An 18,299-nucleotide genomic window follows, 5' to 3' on the forward strand; every position below is an offset into this window, starting at 1 on the left:
AAGCGGCTGGAAAAGAGGAGGCCGTAAAAATGAAGGAGGAGGGGGAAAGGAAAGAAAAACGGGATTTCTCTCAATTCTGTCAGGTGATTTTCAAAGTAAAAGCGGGAGAGTAGATGCTCTGCCCCAAAGCGAGACGACACGACGGTAAATTCAAGGTTAAACGGTGACAAAACAGACAGAAGCCTCACGGGACGTTCTGCACTAAATGTTACGACTGTAAAACATCTGAATTTACCACAATATGATTTGATTTATATCATATTGATTTGGATCCAATTTAACCACAAAACTAAAAGCGACATTTTAATACCAATACCCGTCAGTTCTATGACACATTGAAATTTCAATTCCCTTTCTGATCGGAACCCAAATGAAACCTCAGAATGAGAATCTGTGCATATACAAGGATATTCTGGGTTGACACATTGTCATGTACATGAGATGTTGGAAGGTGTATTTCACCAATTCCACAGGAGCTAGGCTAGCTGATCCCATCTGCAGCCATGCATTGGGCTAACACAGTAAGCATGAAGCCCGGCGCTACTGTCTAATGGGGGAAGGGGATTATATAAATACATTATGACGAGCCCCAACTGACAGTGGATCCTAGCTGTGTGTGTGTGTGTGTGTGTGTGTGTGTGTGTGTGTGTGTGTGTGTGTGTGCGTGTGTGTGTGCTCTGACCTGACACGGGGCACCATGAGGCGGTGCTGCACCATCAGCGTGTGGCAGATGGAGGCCATCTTGGTGAAGACCTCCTCGCTGGCCTCGTGGTCCCTCCACACCAGGCTGAGCAGGGCGTTGGTCTGCTGCTTGGTGTCCAGCTTGTGGACGCACTCCTCCGTGATCAGCTGCACTGACATCAGCCCGTCGGCCTGGAGACAAGAAAACAAACAAACATAAATATATCCCTCCATCACTTGTGATCTCTTACGGCGCAGTTAAATTAAGCATAAATAACTGTGGTTAAATTGGAAGAGGGTTTCCTTTAAAAATGTTCGCATTCAATTGAAATACATATTTTTGGATTGTTGTATTTATTTGGGGATGGAGAGGTATTTATATTTGTCGCATTTAGATAGAAAGGTAGATGGTAAATTAGAGGTATATTGTGGTCGCAGCTCACATCCAAAATAGGCAATAATAATAATAATAATAATAAGGCAATAGAATAGAAATAGATCACATAAATGGCAATAGACAATAAAGCTCTAAGCTAACTGAGGGAGTGGAAAAATGTGAAAAGATAAAATAAACCTGTTGATAAACAATAAATATAAACCTAAAATTAACTAAAACAAGAAATGTATTGGAAGATTTGTCATTGTACATAAACCTAAAGGCTAAACTAGAAGATGGATGCATTTGCCATTTAGAATAAACCCAAGAAGTTAAGAATATACAATAAATAAACTCTTACCACCAAATTTAGAGTATATTCATATGAGAGAATTTATTCCTCTTTTCCCGTTGATGTTTTCCTTTATTGAACTCCATGTGTTTGTGAACACCCCCTTTCCCCAGATAAACATGGCGTCTCTCCACCTGCATGTGATGGGGGTGGACGTCGGCCTCGTCCTCGTCCTCCGAGTCGCTGCCCAGCTCCGGTCTGCTGCTGCTGTCGGACACGGGCAGCAGGGGCAGCAGGGTCTGCAGGGCCCCCAGGTAGAGCAGCAGGCCCTCCTCCGACAGGTCACCTGGGGGGGACCACAGGATCAAACCACATCACAGGCTTTTAGGAAGGTGGGGCGTAAGGAAGGCTTTTCATCCAGGTATTTTTCACGACCAATACAGACTGTTCATTGTTTATCTTTAGGTCATTTTTTCTCTGGCTGACAGTTTATTTTACTGTTAACTTCTTAGTTTTATAGTTAATGACAAATGCATCCATCTTCTACTTTAGTTGAGGTTTGACTCATGGACACATTTACTGTTTTTTTTATGTAATCTTTGGTTTTTCTTTACGCTTTATTATTGTTTATCAACAGGTTTATTCCTTATATAATCCATATTTAATTTTAATTACTTTTTATACAATTTTTCCCCCCATTCTCTTGTTAACTTTGAGGTATATTGTGTATTGCCATTCCTCTGTTCCATTTTTATCCTGTTGCCTTATTACTTTAGCCGATACTGATGTGAGCTGCTACGACACTGAGATTTTCCTCCGGGGATGAATAAAGTGTATTATAAAGTGTATTATATATCAGTAATTTATTATGGTTATTGGGTACCAACAACAACTACAATACCTTCGGGGTTCCATTGGCTAATAGAAGTGTTGCCAAGGAAAACCTGTTGACTGACAGTAACCAGTTATAAAATATATAAAATCACATCAATCACAAGGTTTTACACCGCAGCCATATATCTGCTGATAACTTCAAAATCATATTTTAAAGAATGGGGCTGAGGTTTATGGCACTTAACTCCATAACAATTTAAAACACAAAATCTTAAATTTTTCCATTCACAATCGTCCAGTAATCTCAGATTTCGACTAAGATTTGTCCACGGGGATATGTAAGCATCATCACATCACCGATCACAATATCCCTGATAGAAGTTTAACAGTGATGGAGATTTATCACTGAGCCCTGGAGGTCCCTGCCTGCCGTACGCTCAACTCCATCATCTCTCTCTTCCATGAATCACTCCTGCTGAGGAGTTTACACCGCGCTCTATAACTCTGTCACCTCGTAAACAACACACAACGTGGATAAAAACAACACGCTGTTCCCTCGGACTGTCTCAGTCTAGTGGACTCTATACATGTGTAATATACTTCTTCCACCACATCAGTGCCGGTAGAAGTACTCCTTTCGAAATAGTTTTTACTACAGTAAAAGTAGAATTTAAACGACTCTAGTAAAAGCACTGCGTTCACATTACCACAAGACTAAATAAGTACTTGCTGATAATTATAATTAAAGTATTAAAAGTAAAAGAACTGGTCATGTCCAGTGTCCTGATAACCGAGTCTGTAATAATAATAAAAGTATATAATATATAAATAATAATAAAGTCAATAATACTTAATACTACTGTAGCTTTTTTTTCTGCAGGAGGCTCATGTAGATCCTGATTACAATTTATAATAAAATAGTACAGGTGGAGTCAAAATCATTTACAAAAATATAAACATTAATATAAGTCATGATTTAAAAAATAAAATAATAATGCAATGAGGTCGCTTTAAAGTAGGGATATTTTTATTTTATATAGTTTTATTACTATTTTTGTTTTTTATTTTAACTATGCCCAGCACAGTCTCTGGAGTTTTTCACTAAATGCTGTAGCGTGCAATATGTATTTGATACATTTTTTGAGTCTTTGAATTTGCAATGTAGTAGAGTCAAAAGTAGAAATATTTGAGATCGTCAGACTACACCCACCGAGGCAGTTCTCTCCGGCCGACAGCACGAAGTAGAAGAGCCAGGGCGCATGTCCGTGGGCGGAGGAGGACGAGGCCACGGTGTCCTGCAGCGAGCTCAGGAAGGCCTCGAACGGGAACGCACGCCGCCTGTCGGACAACGCGGGCACGAAGAAGTGGAAGATCTGCTCGGAGAACGGAGTGCACAGGAACTCCTCGGTGAAGGAGGAGAACACAAACTGCCTGAGAGAGAGAGAGAGAGAGAAAACCACCATTAAAACCACCACTAATAACAACGAATGTTGTGTAGCTCCCCCTCCTTTGTGAGTTTTGTATGTATGTATGTACATTTTTTTAATCTTTGTAGAGTCAATTTTATTCTGTTTTCGATCCTGGAAAGACTAAGTAAAATGGCGTGAATGAATTATCATCGTGATTTTTAAATTACTTTAATGTATTATAAAGATGCAGTGGTCACATTAAATTGTGTGACAGGGCGCATGTGGCAGCATGAGCTTGAGACCCATGGTCAGAGGCCTTTTTGCGCCTGAACCTGAAGATAATAATGAATCATTTTGAAGTGAGCTGCTATGCATTGTGGGAACGGGGGCAGTGGGTGGCGGGTCCCTCTGTCCAAACAGAGCGGCTTTGTCGCCACATCTGCTCTCTCACTTCATTAGAGAGAGTCGTTGTGTACACAACGCTCTCTCCCTTTCTCCCACAGAAGAAAAGGGAAGAAAGAAGCCTCTTGTCGTCTCAGGTCGAGACAAACACAGCGATGTGGCGCTGGAGGATTTTACGACTTGCTGTAAACGTGTTCCTGCGGCTGTTACCGATCCATCCTCTAATCAAGTGAGAGGATGATTCGGGCGGAACACATTCCTGATGCTGTTTAAACCCTGTCACAGGAATCTGACACTCTGGGCTTCTTATCTCCCAGGTCTGGCAACCGATTGCCCAGTCCAGGTCAATAGTTGCTCCATTGCTCCGCTACAGAGCTTTGAATATTTAGTTAAAGTAATTTTCTTCGCAGGTATACTTATTTATTTGTTTTATTTGTTATTTATTAGTTGTACTACAATTACTACAACTACTACCACTATTATTACAGGTCCAGGCCGCAAATTATTGTCCCATGGCCCGACACTAACTTTTAGAAGTGGCTTGTGGTTGCCCAATGGTAATCATCAGACTATAGATTTACTTAAGAATATGGCTACATATATACATATATTTACTCAAGCTCAATTTCACCCCTGGGGGATAAATAAGGCCTTATCTAATCTATCGCAGGTACCTGGCTCCAGGCGTGCAGGAGCAGTAGGTAAAGTGCAGGGGCTTGGTGATGTGCTCCAGCAGGGTGGAGGCCAGCGGCAGTGTGGGGGCATCGCTGTACTCCAGACTGGAGGGCAGCCGGTGGTTCACCAGGGTGTACAGGGACTTGTAGTATCCTGAGAGGAAGACACACAGACTTGTAAAATCCTTAAATACAGGAAGTATTCTCATAACTCAGTGATGCGGCTTGTGGTTTCAGGCCTGTGCGTTAAGGGTTATATTTAAGTGAGTAACTTAAGAATTTATAATTATCAGAAACCATGTTGATAATACTTAATCAGTGGTGGAGGGGAAGGTTCAGTAGATGAAATGATTTGTTCTAACGCCTCAAAGCTTTACTGTCGCTCACAAAAAAAAATACCCTCAAAAAGGATACATTTCATGTGTAAAATTGCACGTGTAAAGCCGTCTTTAGAGCTGCATTCACACATCAACTCCGGACAATGTCCTGATAATCAGGTCTGGACATTGTCCCGAGGAGTTTCTCTTTCACACATATCGCACACAACCAGAGATTGTCCGAGTCAGACACGTTTACACCACCTGGAAATACTCAGTTTGGCTGAGACAAGGGACGGGGCCAGGGGGGAGCGTGCAGGAGGCAGGACATGACGCAAAGACGCTGCAGAGTTTACACCCAACACATCCAAGATGGCGGACGAGGCTACCCACTTATCAGTAACTGTGACTTTTTTTGCGTTGATACTCCATGTATTTGGACGTATCCACAATATAAACAAAATAGTGTAAAAGAGTAATAAAGGAAGCAGAAAGGAGTACTCAGCAGCTACGCTCCCTGCACGAAGAGCCACACGAAAATAAATAACTGGCGCACGATAGAGAAAGCAGCTTTAGAGAGTGTGTTACCTTTCTGAACCATGTAGTGCAAAATCTGCTCAAGTAACGAAGCGACGCAGTTTGGGTCGAGGAGAACCGGGAGGAAGGTTTTCTCCGAGGAGAAGATCTCCAGCATCCTCATCGGAACGGTGACGTTCACACCATCGTCCCTGCAGCTCAACAGGAGTCTGGGGAGGGAGGGCGGGATTTTCTTAAAATATTACATTTTCATTATTTCCTTTATTATGTTGCTGAAAAATGCAATTCTAAGAGTAATTTGATGGTAAAAAAAGAGAGTAATAAAATACCACCACCTATTAACTATTGAATAACTATTGTATTTTGTCCAGAACAATTTGAACCACACAGCTTGGTACCTGCAGCAGAATCCCAAAATCCTCTTCACCTGGAAGACGCAGGTCTGCCGCTCTGGACCGGCCAGCAGCTTCACAAACTGACCACTGTGCTTCACCAGGCTCTGACACAGCCAGATCTGAGACAACAATAATAAATACACTGTTACATCCACTGTTAACATGCATAGTGATTCAGCTCAGGTTGTATTTCCTCACCTATTATTATTTATTATTATCCTTCAGTGCATCTCACCAGTCTGTGTGCATCCACGCTCTGTCTGTAGAAGAAGATGAGCTGTCTGCTCAGGAGGCTCAGAGTGGAGGTGTCCAGGACCAGCTGGACCCCGCCCACTTGCATGGGACCCCAACACTCATCGAACTTGCTCCTCTGCAGGGCATGCTAGGAAGGAAGGGTCAGAGGTGTATTTAGAGGAGATTTTTAGAAAACAGAAAGTGAAGCTGACAAACGAGAGAGGATTTAAGAAAGCAGGAAGTGAAGCTGATCAATGACAGGGTGGTTTTAAGAAACCAGGAAGTGAAGCTGACCAATGAGAGGGGTCCTACCTGCTGTTTGCGGTCCTGGTAGCCTCGTGTGTAGGACTGGATGATAATGGCGTTCTTTAATCTTCTCCTTTCGTCCTGAGAGGAACGACAGAACGGGATGAAAACTAGCTTATCTGTTAGACTTAAAGCAGTTTGATGTTTTCGACTGGACTTATTAAATATCATATTAAATGGTTTGTTTTCAGAAATTATTTTTTCTTCAAGATCATCTCCAATAACTGAAGTTTAAACTGATGAGATTGCAGGCGCTACCTCTCTCTTTCTTCTCTCTTCTTGGGTGCGATGGAGCAGAGATGCTTTTTCCTCCTAAAAAGTGATGAAATAACATTATATAACGAAAAAAACAACATTCATAGTCCATCGTACAAATGACTTATTATCTAGGCCAATCGAGTCGTCAACAATGCCTCCATTGTACATTTTGTCATATTACTTGGTTTTCGTACCTTTTTACTGGCTCCTCCAAGCGATACCTTGGGCCTGGTTTTGAAATCTCCCTCGAAGCTGAACATGATTAGATCTTTTCCATTGATTGACTATTTTATTAAGAAGATGTCACAGCGCTGTGGAAGACAGATCTATTTAGTAGGAAAAACATCTAAGCGGTTCCTATACGTTCTCCAACACGGAGCCGAGTTACAGACCATCGACACCCTCCATCATACCTGCCTCGGAGTCATTTATAAGAATCAAAATGAATACTCATTTATAGTTCATGACACCCACATTTCAATATGTTGTGTATGGTTTGAAAAACGGGAAAAAACGTTGATTGAAATTGAGCTTGAGATTGAATATTTTCAATAACCTTTACCCCTGAGGGGAATTGGAGAGAAAGGCTGCAGACAGGGAAAGACAGAGACATAGATCAGCACGATACCAATACATGACGAACACAGTCCATCAGCATTGATCCAAAATGATTTCAATATATTATAAGACTATTTAAATGGTGGTGAGTTCACCCCTCTGTCTGGAACAAGAAGATGGATCCCTGTGGGTAAACCCATCGATTCGACCCCTCCTAACTCTAATCCAGGAGCAGCATGCAGACACAGCACAGCACCCGGGAATCAACTCCTGACTCTAGAGCCATAGCCTTGCTCAAGGGCAGGCGTGTCAAGCAAACACGCACGTCTTTCAGGATGGGAGGAAACCCACAAGTGGCCCTACACATCCCAGTTCCACCCCAGTCAGACCCAGGTGTGGTTCTAACATACCAGCACTGACTCTGTTCCATTCAACACTCTTTCCCTGGACGTCAACGCCCCAGACAGTCCTGTTTCTCAGCACAAATCAGAACCACCTCTACTTCCTTTGTATGAAAACACCAATGACCATGCATTCATATTCAAATTGTCCATACATGAGCATTCAGTTCAAGAAAAAACATCAGGATACTTGGTTTTCTCAGTGTGTGTATTATATGTATACATTATTGTGCTCTGTATTATTGTGTCACAGGTGATATGTCTGTAGATAGATGAACCATTTGCTGTATTTGAGGGGAAATGGTGGTGTCACGGTAGCTCACACCAAAAGGCAATAATAACATAATATGAATACAAACAGTAAAAACACGATGCCAATATGCAATAAACTTGAGGGTTGCTTGAAAGAATTGGCAATGCATAACAATGTATGACATATTGTTATGTAACAGACGTGATATGTCTGTCGGTGTCTCCGTGTAATCTGTCTCATTCCACCTGTGATCTCTGTGATTCACCCTCGTTTTTATCTGGTTTATAATCTTTTTATTTCTGTGTTTTCATTCCTCTTCCCGTTGATGAAATGACTTTTAGCCTGTTAGCATGCTAGCTAATGACTCAGCAGCTGTCCGGCTGTAAACTCCTCTGTTTCCAGTCGCTCTGGGCCCTGGAACAACATGGATTTAATCCGAAAACAGAGCTTTGTTCCCGCTGTGTAGAACAGTATTTCCGTGCTTTAGTTGGCCATAGCGTGTTAGCCTGTTAGCCGGTTAGCATGCTACCAGGTTAGCGTGGAGCTAGCCGGGCTGGAGACCAACTCGGAGCCGGGCTCGGGTCGCTGGGGCCCCGTGTTTCTATGCTCGGTGCTCCGTGTCAAACCCTTCGGGGGAAGCGGGGGAAGCGGAGGAAGCGGAGGAAAAGCCCGGGGGTGTTTTACCTTCGACAGGCGAGTTTAGGAGGAAGACAGACGGAGCTCGGACAGAGAAGGCTGCTCTTCTCCAGGCAACGCAACACCGGGGATACGCTTCCGCTTCCGGTGTTATCTGGACGCTGATTGGACAGAGGAGCTGTCAATCAAACACCGCGTCACAGAGCCGGTGAATTAAAGTGAAGTATCTTTACTTTCTAAGTTAAAAGAATAATAATAATAATAATAATAATAATAATAATAATAATAATAATAATAATAATAATAATAATAATAATAATAATAATAATGTATAATAATGTATAATAATAAATAATAATAATAATAATAACAATAATGGGAAGGGTGAAAACATTCAAATTGGAGTAATTTAAAACCAGTGAAATTGTTAATTAAAATCAATTGATGTTTAATGAAATTATTTGAATGTAAAACCTTAAAACTTTTGAATGTAAAATTTCCATTTCGTATTTATACACATGTATGTACATGTATATGTATTTATTTATTACGAAATAAGTAATCAGAATAATAATAATCAGAAAAATTCACAATGATCATCTGTTGTCTCTTGGCAGTTAAGTCGAACAATAAAATACATATCACTGATTAATAATTGCATACACAATGCATAGAGTACTGTCTATTGAAACGTGCAGTACAGAGCAGTTTGACTCATTCAAAACCTCTTTTCAACAGCGTTCACTACAGCACAGCCGGGGAGGTTTGTTTTTCCAGTTAAATTGTGAAAGTTTTCAGTGTAGATTAGGATCAGAGACAGTTCTGCAGAAAGACGCCACAAGCTTCCAGACTTGGTCTTGCATTTTCAGTTTTATTTAATCAGACTTGTACAATAACATATTTTGATTTAATTCTTGTAGATGTTTTCAGTATCAGGCTAAACAAAATAAATATCAAAGAAGATCCTAAAAACATACATATAAGAATGTTAATAGTTACCTGAACTATTTAAATAAAGGAGATTAAGTGCCAATAAAAAGCGTAAAAATGATATATGAGCCCACACTGTGCAGCCCAGAGGCCATTGATCCATGAGACGCTGCTGCTGGTTAGTTCCATGAGCACACATTTGGTGAAAAATACAGAAATGTATTAATAGAGATGATGTTATAACCGTGGCGTTTTCTTTATTATAAATTTGTGATTTAGCAGGAAATTTCACGAGACTATACTGTAGTTTCAGGTTTCCAGTTTGAGGATCTTAAGACCCTGAAGCGTCAGGTTTCATGCCTCTAATCCATGCATTACATTTCACTGCATATATGTATGAAAGTATGTATATGTATGTGACAAATAAAAATCTTGAATCTTGAATCTTGAATGAGAGAGCTGAGAGCTGCACTCACCCACGTGAGCTCGGGGCCTGTGGCCGGGTGGGGCGGGCCTCGCCCTTGCTTGGGGCGTTGATGGCCGTGGGGGGTGGGGTTGTTTGTGCACGCAGAGCTTTCCTGAGGTCGTGGGGCGTCTGTACGGCTGTGGGACCCGTGGGTGGCTGCAAGACCTTTTCCACTGCTACGATAGGCGCTACGACATAGTTCTGACCTTACACACACACACACACACACACACACACACACACACACACACACACACACACACACACACACACACACACACGCACCCCAACACCCCCTGGTACATCCTTCTCCTTTTCTCCCTCATTTACTGCCATAACTAAGACGTGACCAATTGCTGTTCCAGTTCTCCTGGACTCAATTGACTCTCTTTTGTCGATACATTTTGTCATCTAATGTTTTTCTATGTTCATGTTTTTCCATGTACAGGTTGTTTCTTTCTATGTTTATGTTTTTTCCACGTACACGTTGTTGTTTCTATGTTTATGTTTTTCCATGTACACGTTGCTCTTTGTTTCTATCTTTAATGTTTTTCCATGTACATGTTGTTGTTTGGTTCTATGTTTATGTTTTTCCATGTATATGTTGTTTGGTTCTATGTGTATTTGTCTCACCCGTGGTGTTTCGTGATTAGTTGTTTATAGACCAAAACATGGTAAGATGGTTCTCTAAAGAGGGGGATTGGTAGTGGTTGTGTGTAACAAAAAGCTGTGCCCAGGTCATCCCACAGGTCGTCCACAGGACAGAGTTAGTTATTAAGCAGTTCTTGATGATGAATGAAGAGGCTTTGCTGGTTGAGGAGTTGAACTCCACCTGCAGATAAACTCTGTCTTGGATACAGTGGCACACACACCCTGTATTGTCTGCCCGGCCTGCAGGGTAACTAGACAGAGCTGCTGTCATCTGGGGATAAATCACTTTCATTCCCTGTCAGGGGAACGTCTCACAGCTTTCTTGCAACATTATCAACCTGTGTTTGTCTTGTGGAAGAAACACCACAAGGGATGTTTAGCTGGGGCTCCCCTCCCTGCACCAACACATCACATCCGTTTAGGAAAATTATCAAATAGATGTTTTTTTAATAACGAATCTCCCTGAAGCTTTGTCAGCATGTGACCGTGATCCTGCGTTTATGTTTTTAAGACTTTAAAGCCTTTAAAGCCCCAACTCCTCAGTCTGCACACCAACATTCAAGATTCAAGATTCAAGATTCAAGATTCAAGATTCAAGATTTTTTATTATATTTATTTTTACATAAAGTTCATCTTATTAACCTGATATAATGGATCAGAATTACCAACAATAATAATGGCAGATTGGTAGATTATATTTATGTTTCATCAGAATATGTTATAAAAATATAATAATAATAATAATAATAATAATAATAATAATAATAATAATAATAATAATAATAATAATAATAATAATAATAATAATAATAGAAAACGTGTTTATATAAGATTCGATTACAAAGGTGAAAATACATTATAAGGCAGAAATGAATGTGTATATTTTAGATGTTTCAATGTTCTCTACTATGATTACTTTACAGACAGTAAACATATAGGACAATTATTTCAAGCTGCAATACAATGATATACAATGGTAAATAGTAAAAAAAAGTATATCAACCAAAACCGATACCACATTCACCCTATTCACAAAGATAGAAATAAAGGTTTCAAACGTAAAATGATGAAGAATAATTTATTTGAAATGTATGAGGAGGGATTTCAGATAAACGGCAATGATGAAAATGTTGCCTGATTAAATAATAGATTGATACCACGATTTGGTTTTCTGCACTTATTGTTTTGGTTGCACTGTTATAATTCAACAGTTAATACTAATCATACTACTGGTAGTAATAATAATAATAATAATAATAATAATAATAATAATAATAATAATAATAATAATGATAATAATAATATCAATCATAATCATAATCATGAATGTGACATTTCTCGGACAAACTAAACTTTAATTATCGACGCTTTAAGTTTCTGTCAAAGAAATGACATCACAGCGGCCATAATCCTAAAAAAAACTTCTAATTCGGTCTTTAATTGGATCTTTCTCCAACCAATGAGTTAAAGTGACGTTTTAAAAGTAATACCAGTGCACCGTGCAGCAGTCGTTCCAGCTCAAGGTATTTATTGCAATAAAAGAGACAGTTCACGTCCCTTGAAATTGCCTTTTTATAATGAACACATTTACCGCGTAATTAATATATAAACTATCCCGATTTGTCACTTTGATTTGTATTTTAGTTAATTGTGAAAGTAATTACGGAGCAAATTAACAGCTCTGAGGGAAGCGGGAGGTTGCGGGGTCTGGATCCATCTCGGGCCTTTATTCCTCCTTTATTCCTCCTTTATTCATCCTCCTCTCCGGGTGCAGGAGGAGCCACATAAATCCTGATGATCGGTGCGGGCCAATACCAAATGGATCCATATTTCACCGCAGCTTTAATAGAAATATTCATGCGGAGCCTTAATGAAATTAAACCGAGGGACAAAGCGGCAGGAGCAGGGCTGAATGCTGCAGGAACGCGGAGGTTATAAGTGATAACACCACCCCATATCATAGTAATAATAATAACAATAATCATAATAATAATGATAATAAAGATAATAATAATAGTAATAATAGTAAAGATAATAATTATAATAATAAAGATAATAATAACAATCATAATAATCACAATATTAAAATAATAACAAAGATAATAATCATAATAATAAAGATAACAATAATAAAGATAACAATAATAAAAAATAAAAAAAAAGAATAATAATAATATCAATAATCATCATCATATTAATAATATCGAAATAAAAAATGATATGGATATTAACACGGTACCACAGATGAAAGTATAGAAAGATAGATAGATAGATAGATAGATAGATAGATAGATAGATAGATAGATAGATAGATAGATAGATAGATAGATAGATAGATAGATAGATAGATAGATAGATAGATAGATAGATAGATAGATAGATAGATTTTTAAATAGAAAAAGATGACAATAAAAATTTAACCCAAAAGATAAATAATGAAGCTCTTAATCAACAATTCACATTTGAAGCGAAAAAGCAGGTTATTATTGTCATTATAATCATTATTATTGTTATTATAATAATAATAGTAATAATAATAATAATAATAATAATAATAATAATAACAACAATAATAATAATAACAATAATAATAAAAATTCTTCTTCTTCTTCTTCTTATTATTATTATTATTATTATTATTATTTTCCATGTTTTCTTTTGAAATGCTGTAGTGTGCACTGCCGTAGTGCCTCTGAGCAGGGCAGCAGGCCTCCGCTCTAATAAGCCTCTTAAAGTTAATGGAAGAGGAGGTCACTCTGAGAATTATTGACACCCTGTTGCCCTTAACCTGTCTACCAATAAAGCTGATTAGTTTTTGTCAATCCATCAGCTGAGCGGCCCCTGGGGGCCCCGCGGGTGGGGGGCGGGTCACAGTTTAATTTGAACCTTGATGATCAGGAGGACATTACAGATGGATGCCCCCAAAAATGATAAAACACGGATCTTTCTGCACCATTATACACAGTGACATCGCTTCTGTGATATGAAGAAAAAATACATTTCCTTATACTTCCAATGTGAACAGAGATTTATTGGTTATTTATTATTATTATTATTATTATTATTATTATTATTATTATTATTATTATTATTATTATCATTATTATTATTATTATTATTATTATTATTATTATTATTATTATTAATAAATCTCTATCAAAAGACGTTTTATATTACTTATATACGAAATCGGCTTTCGTCCATAGAATTAAGAGAGATAGAGAATAATTGAGATTTGAGGCTTTTCGTGATGTTTTGCTTTGGATTGAACGGACGCTTGTGTCACAAATAAAATGGTCGTTATTGTTTATTTTGCGGTGTGTGTGCTTGCTTGGACCTTTTAAACGTCGGCAATGAAGACGAAATATTCAGCCGCGCGGCCTCGGGGACAGGTTTACGAAAAACGTTTATTAGATTATTTTTACGTCGACGCTGGTTCTGGATCCTTCTCGACACTTTGGTTCTTTTCTTTGTGAAATACTTGAATTTTCTAAATTCCTTTCGTATCATCGGGTTCGTGGTAAAATCCCCGTCGGGCCTTTTCACCCGCTGGTGTGTCCTAACATTCGATACGCTATTTATATTTATGTTTCCAAAACTTTCTCATTTCGTCGCCTCCTTCGTGTAAATCGTCCTTAGAATAAAGTCCCGGTGGGAGGCGGCGGGGGGTGCGCGCGGTGCGTCCGTGTGCGCGCCGCTCCCGGGCGGCTCTCCTCCAATCAGAGAGCCCCCCTCTGGGTCCCGGGCCAATCAGAAGCAGGGGGAGAAGGATCAACTTTCCCATCGAGTCGCAGACCTCACTCCTGTCCGGACCACAACTTCTCAGGAGCGGCACGGAAGCGGCACGGAAGCGGCACGGAAGCGGATCAGCGGCGGAGCGCCAGGACTCCAGATGGAGAAATCCAAAAACTTCCGCATCGACGCGCTGCTGGCGGCGGATGCTCCCCGGGCGCAGAGCTCCCCGCTGGCCCTGGTCACCTCCCTGTCCTCCTCCTCCTCCATCTCCTCCTCCGACGGGCTCGCGGCCGCGGAGTCTTTACGCGCGGAGTCGTTACGCACGGAGACGCCGTCCCCGCCGCGCCTCTCCTCCTGCGGCCTGGTGCCCAAGCCGGGCTTCCTGGGCGGCGCGCACGGCCTGGTGGGCCTGCACCCCGCCAGCAGCGCCGGGATCCCCCCGCAGGCCCTGTACGGTCACCCCGTGTACACCTACTCCGCCGCGGCGCTGGGCCAGCACCCCGCCCTGTCCTACACCTACCCGCCCGGCTCGCACCACCACCCGCACCCGGAGCTGAAGCTGAGCGGCGGCTTCCAGCTGGACCACTGGCTGCGCGTCTCCACCGCGGGCATGATGCTGCCCAAGATGTCCGACTTCAACTGTAAGTGAAGAGCGTCCGCCGGCGCGCCGGTGCGTCGGGGGCGACACCCGCGGCCGAGCGCCGAGGGGCGGCGGGGCCGGGGCGCGCGTTCCTCCGGGGAAAGGAACCGAAACGGACAGATAATGGACAGAGGGGAAAGTGGCGCGAGGGTGCGAATCCCGGTGTTTGCTCAGCAGATACTGCCCGCTTGTCTCCCTGGGCTTTAGCAGATTTGTTCAAAATGAAGTGTCAAATAGTTGCCATAGTAGGACGCGGCAGGACGCGCCGACAGAAACCGGGCGGAGCGGAAAGTCTTTGGTATTCCGGGATGTTGCGTCTCCGCTGTCTGAAACTCAACCGTAAATGTCCGTTCATTCGGTTTCCGCAAAGGTCATTATGAGCTGTCGTGCCCCCGATTTGTAAAAGCTCGGTGAACAGTTGGAAATATTATTTCCACCCGTCACCAGAGGTGTTGAATTAGTAATATTTCCATTATTTGTGGGAGTATTTGAGACCCTCTCGGCCTCTTTATTTCCATGGGAACCAGGTGTTTACTTTGTGCGAAATAAAACAACAACAAAAATAAATTAAAAGATAAATGTCCATAGATAGAAGAATTAGGATTTTTCTGTTATATATATACATATATATATATATATATATATATATATATATATATATATATATATATATATATATATGTGTGTGTGTGTGTGTGTGTGTGTGTGTATATCAAAAAAAATAACCAAACTATAAAATAGAGAAATGTAGACTTGCAGTTAAAAAGTTATAAATATAATTATTTTCTCCCCTCACCCCCTCCCCCCTTCTCTCCCTCCCCTCTCTCTCTCTTTCTCTCCTCCACCCCCCCCCCCCCCCCCCCCCCCTCTCCACCTCCAGCCCAGACCCAGTCCAACCTCCTGGGGAAGTGCAGGAGACCCCGGACGGCGTTCACCAGTCAGCAGCTGCTGGAGCTGGAGCATCAGTTCAAGCTGAACAAGTACCTGTCCAGACCCAAGCGCTTCGAGGTGGCCACGTCCCTCATGCTGACGGAGACGCAGGTGAGAACCGCTCTGTCAGTCACCTGGGGAACCGCTCTGTGGTCCCCGCCCCCCGCTGACGTGTTGGGGGGGGTCTCCCCGGGCTCCAGGTGAAGATCTGGTTCCAGAACCGACGCATGAAGTGGAAGAGGAGCAGGAAGGCCAAGGAGCAGGCGGCGCAGGAGGCGGAGAAGCAGAAGAGCTCCGCCAAGGGCGGAGCGGAGAAGGAGGGGCAGCAGGACTTCCTGAGGAAGACGGACTCAAAGAGCGGCAGGATCAGGGACCTGAGGGACAGTGACGATGAGGAGGACGAAGGAGGGAACTTCCTCTACAACTCCTCGGACTGTTCTTCAGACGACGAGCGGATCCGCACCTGCAGCGACGTCAGCCCGGAGGCGCGGCCCTGAGGGGCGGGAGGCTCCTGGACCTGGATCCACACACACACACGCACGCGCACACACACACACACACACACACACACACACACACACACACACACACACACACACACACACACACACACACTGTGTTACACTCACGCCCCGCAGTGCGCCCCACTCAATGCATGGTTTTAATATCCTGCAGGAGTCTGCAGCTCATCTCCATCTTCTCCATCATCTCCATCTTCTCCATCATCTCCATGTTCTCCATGTTCTCCATCTTCACCCTCATCTCCACCATCTCCACCCTCTCCTACCTTCTCCTTCCACAGCGTCACTGGAGAAGAAACACTGGGTTTTGGAGTCACTGGATCAACATCAACACATGCAACACATCTGTTAAACCTGTTCTTTTTTTTTTAACACTTTAATTCCTCTACTTCAAGTTGAGAAGAGCTGAGAAATAAAGTTTTTACAATTTTTTGCTTAAAATGTAAAATATTTAAAAATATATAAGTTGAGTTGTATAAATGGAAGTTGATCCGATGACTCATTCTTTTGGTTCCTTTTGGTTTTGTACGTTTTGCTGTTTAACCCTTTGGTTACTGTCACCTCTATAAACAAATGTAACCTTTATTTTTCTATACTCTATTTATAAAAGTTAAACCAGTGCATGCTAAATTATTGTTTAGCGTCTTTATTGGTGCAGACCGTGTCAAATAAAATGTTTTTTAAAATCCAGTTGTTATTATTTGCCATACCGAGATTTAAAATATAGATTTAAATTGGTTTTAGAATTAAAATGTAAAACAAGTCACACAGCGTGGTTTTTAAGCTGGTTACGACAAGTGGTCAAATAAAGTTGTTATGACATTGTTCTCATTATGATTAGATAATTATGCTCTGGCTTATTATATTATTGTTATTTATTATATTCTTATATAATAATAATAGTAGTAATAATAATTAGTATTATAATTATTACTACTATTTTTTTATTATTATGGTCTGGCTGGGGTTAGGGTCAGAACAGGGAGGGACCAAACATTTCGCACCAGAGCAGCAACTGGATTCTATTAATGAAAGTCATAGTCTGTCATAAAAGTCAAAAATCATCAAACAGACTTCACTGGGAACTGATTCAACTGTTTTGGGTGAAAGGGAATAAATAGTCTTTCATGTTCACGTCATTTTATTTAGCAGCTGTAGAATTCATATTAAAACATAATTACATTTGTCGTAGAATTCCTAATTGTCAAATGAATCGTTCTGTTTATTTGAACGATTACACATTTCGTAGCAAAGAAAATGATGAAATGAAACAACCATTTCTTAAAACTTTATTTTATTAAAAGTGAAGATCATTTCAGATGAGTTGGGGCTCGTCTCCGGACTCCAAACAGGAACCCAGAATCCTGAATGCAGCTTAACCCAATGAAACATCAACATCCTATGGAGTGAGATGAACAACATCCTGGAATGGTCCCCAATGTTGGGTCTGTTTGGACCACGTTGTGAGTCCAGGTTGAGGAGGAGGAGGATGAGGATGAGGAGCCGGAGAAGAAAGAGCAGCAGGAGGAGGATGATGAGGATGAGGGGGAAGACGAGAATGAGCAGGAGGAAGAGCAGGTGCAGGAGGAGGAGGAGGAAGAGCAGGTGCAGGAGGAGGCGCAGGAGCAGTGTGTTCCTCAGGCTCATCATCTTGTTTGGTCTGGGTCAGTTCAGTTCAAGATCAGGGTGCTCTGCAGGTCAGCACCAGGACCTTCTTACCCCAGGACAGCACCAGGACCAGGACCTTCTAACCCAGGGCAGCACCTGGACCAAGACCTTCTCACCCAAGGACAGCACCAGGACCGGGACCTTCTAACCCAGGGCAGCAACGGGACCAAGACCTTCTCACCTTGGGACAGGACC

The 18,299-nt window shown here is 41.6% G+C and overlaps 2 protein-coding genes across 2 annotated transcripts in view; one reads left to right on the plus strand and one right to left on the minus strand.

Annotated features, from left to right (window-relative positions):
* The window catches only part of ube3c (ubiquitin protein ligase E3C), a 42,465-nt gene extending 33,783 nt beyond the window's left edge, over positions 1-8,682 (minus strand). The window contains exons 1-11 of the mRNA XM_080020058.1: positions 8,612-8,682; positions 6,910-7,026; positions 6,716-6,769; positions 6,464-6,538; positions 6,153-6,299; positions 5,921-6,036; positions 5,574-5,731; positions 4,669-4,822; positions 3,394-3,614; positions 1,544-1,695; positions 683-873 (exon numbers count right to left, since the gene is read on the minus strand). Coding sequence (XP_079876184.1) covers positions 683-873; positions 1,544-1,695; positions 3,394-3,614; positions 4,669-4,822; positions 5,574-5,731; positions 5,921-6,036; positions 6,153-6,299; positions 6,464-6,538; positions 6,716-6,769; positions 6,910-6,975 — 1,334 coding nt within the window. The 5' untranslated portion in view covers positions 6,976-7,026; positions 8,612-8,682. The remainder of the gene's footprint in view (positions 1-682; positions 874-1,543; positions 1,696-3,393; positions 3,615-4,668; positions 4,823-5,573; positions 5,732-5,920; positions 6,037-6,152; positions 6,300-6,463; positions 6,539-6,715; positions 6,770-6,909; positions 7,027-8,611) is intronic.
* A 5,820-nt stretch (positions 8,683-14,502) lies between these two features.
* On the plus strand, positions 14,503-18,252 carry mnx1 (motor neuron and pancreas homeobox 1; the record flags this gene model as incomplete). The annotated part of the gene is made up of 5 exons (XM_080020061.1): positions 14,503-14,986; positions 15,866-16,026; positions 16,116-16,400; positions 17,910-18,014; positions 18,106-18,252. 5 exons carry the CDS (start codon positions 14,503-14,505, stop codon positions 18,250-18,252), a joined length of 1,182 nt encoding a protein of 393 aa, XP_079876187.1.
* Between the last annotated feature and the right edge of the window lie 47 nt (positions 18,253-18,299).

This window comes from Zeus faber (assembly GCF_960531495.2).
Source record: "Zeus faber genome assembly, chromosome: 19".
Lineage (NCBI taxonomy): Eukaryota > Metazoa > Chordata > Actinopteri > Zeiformes > Zeidae > Zeus > Zeus faber.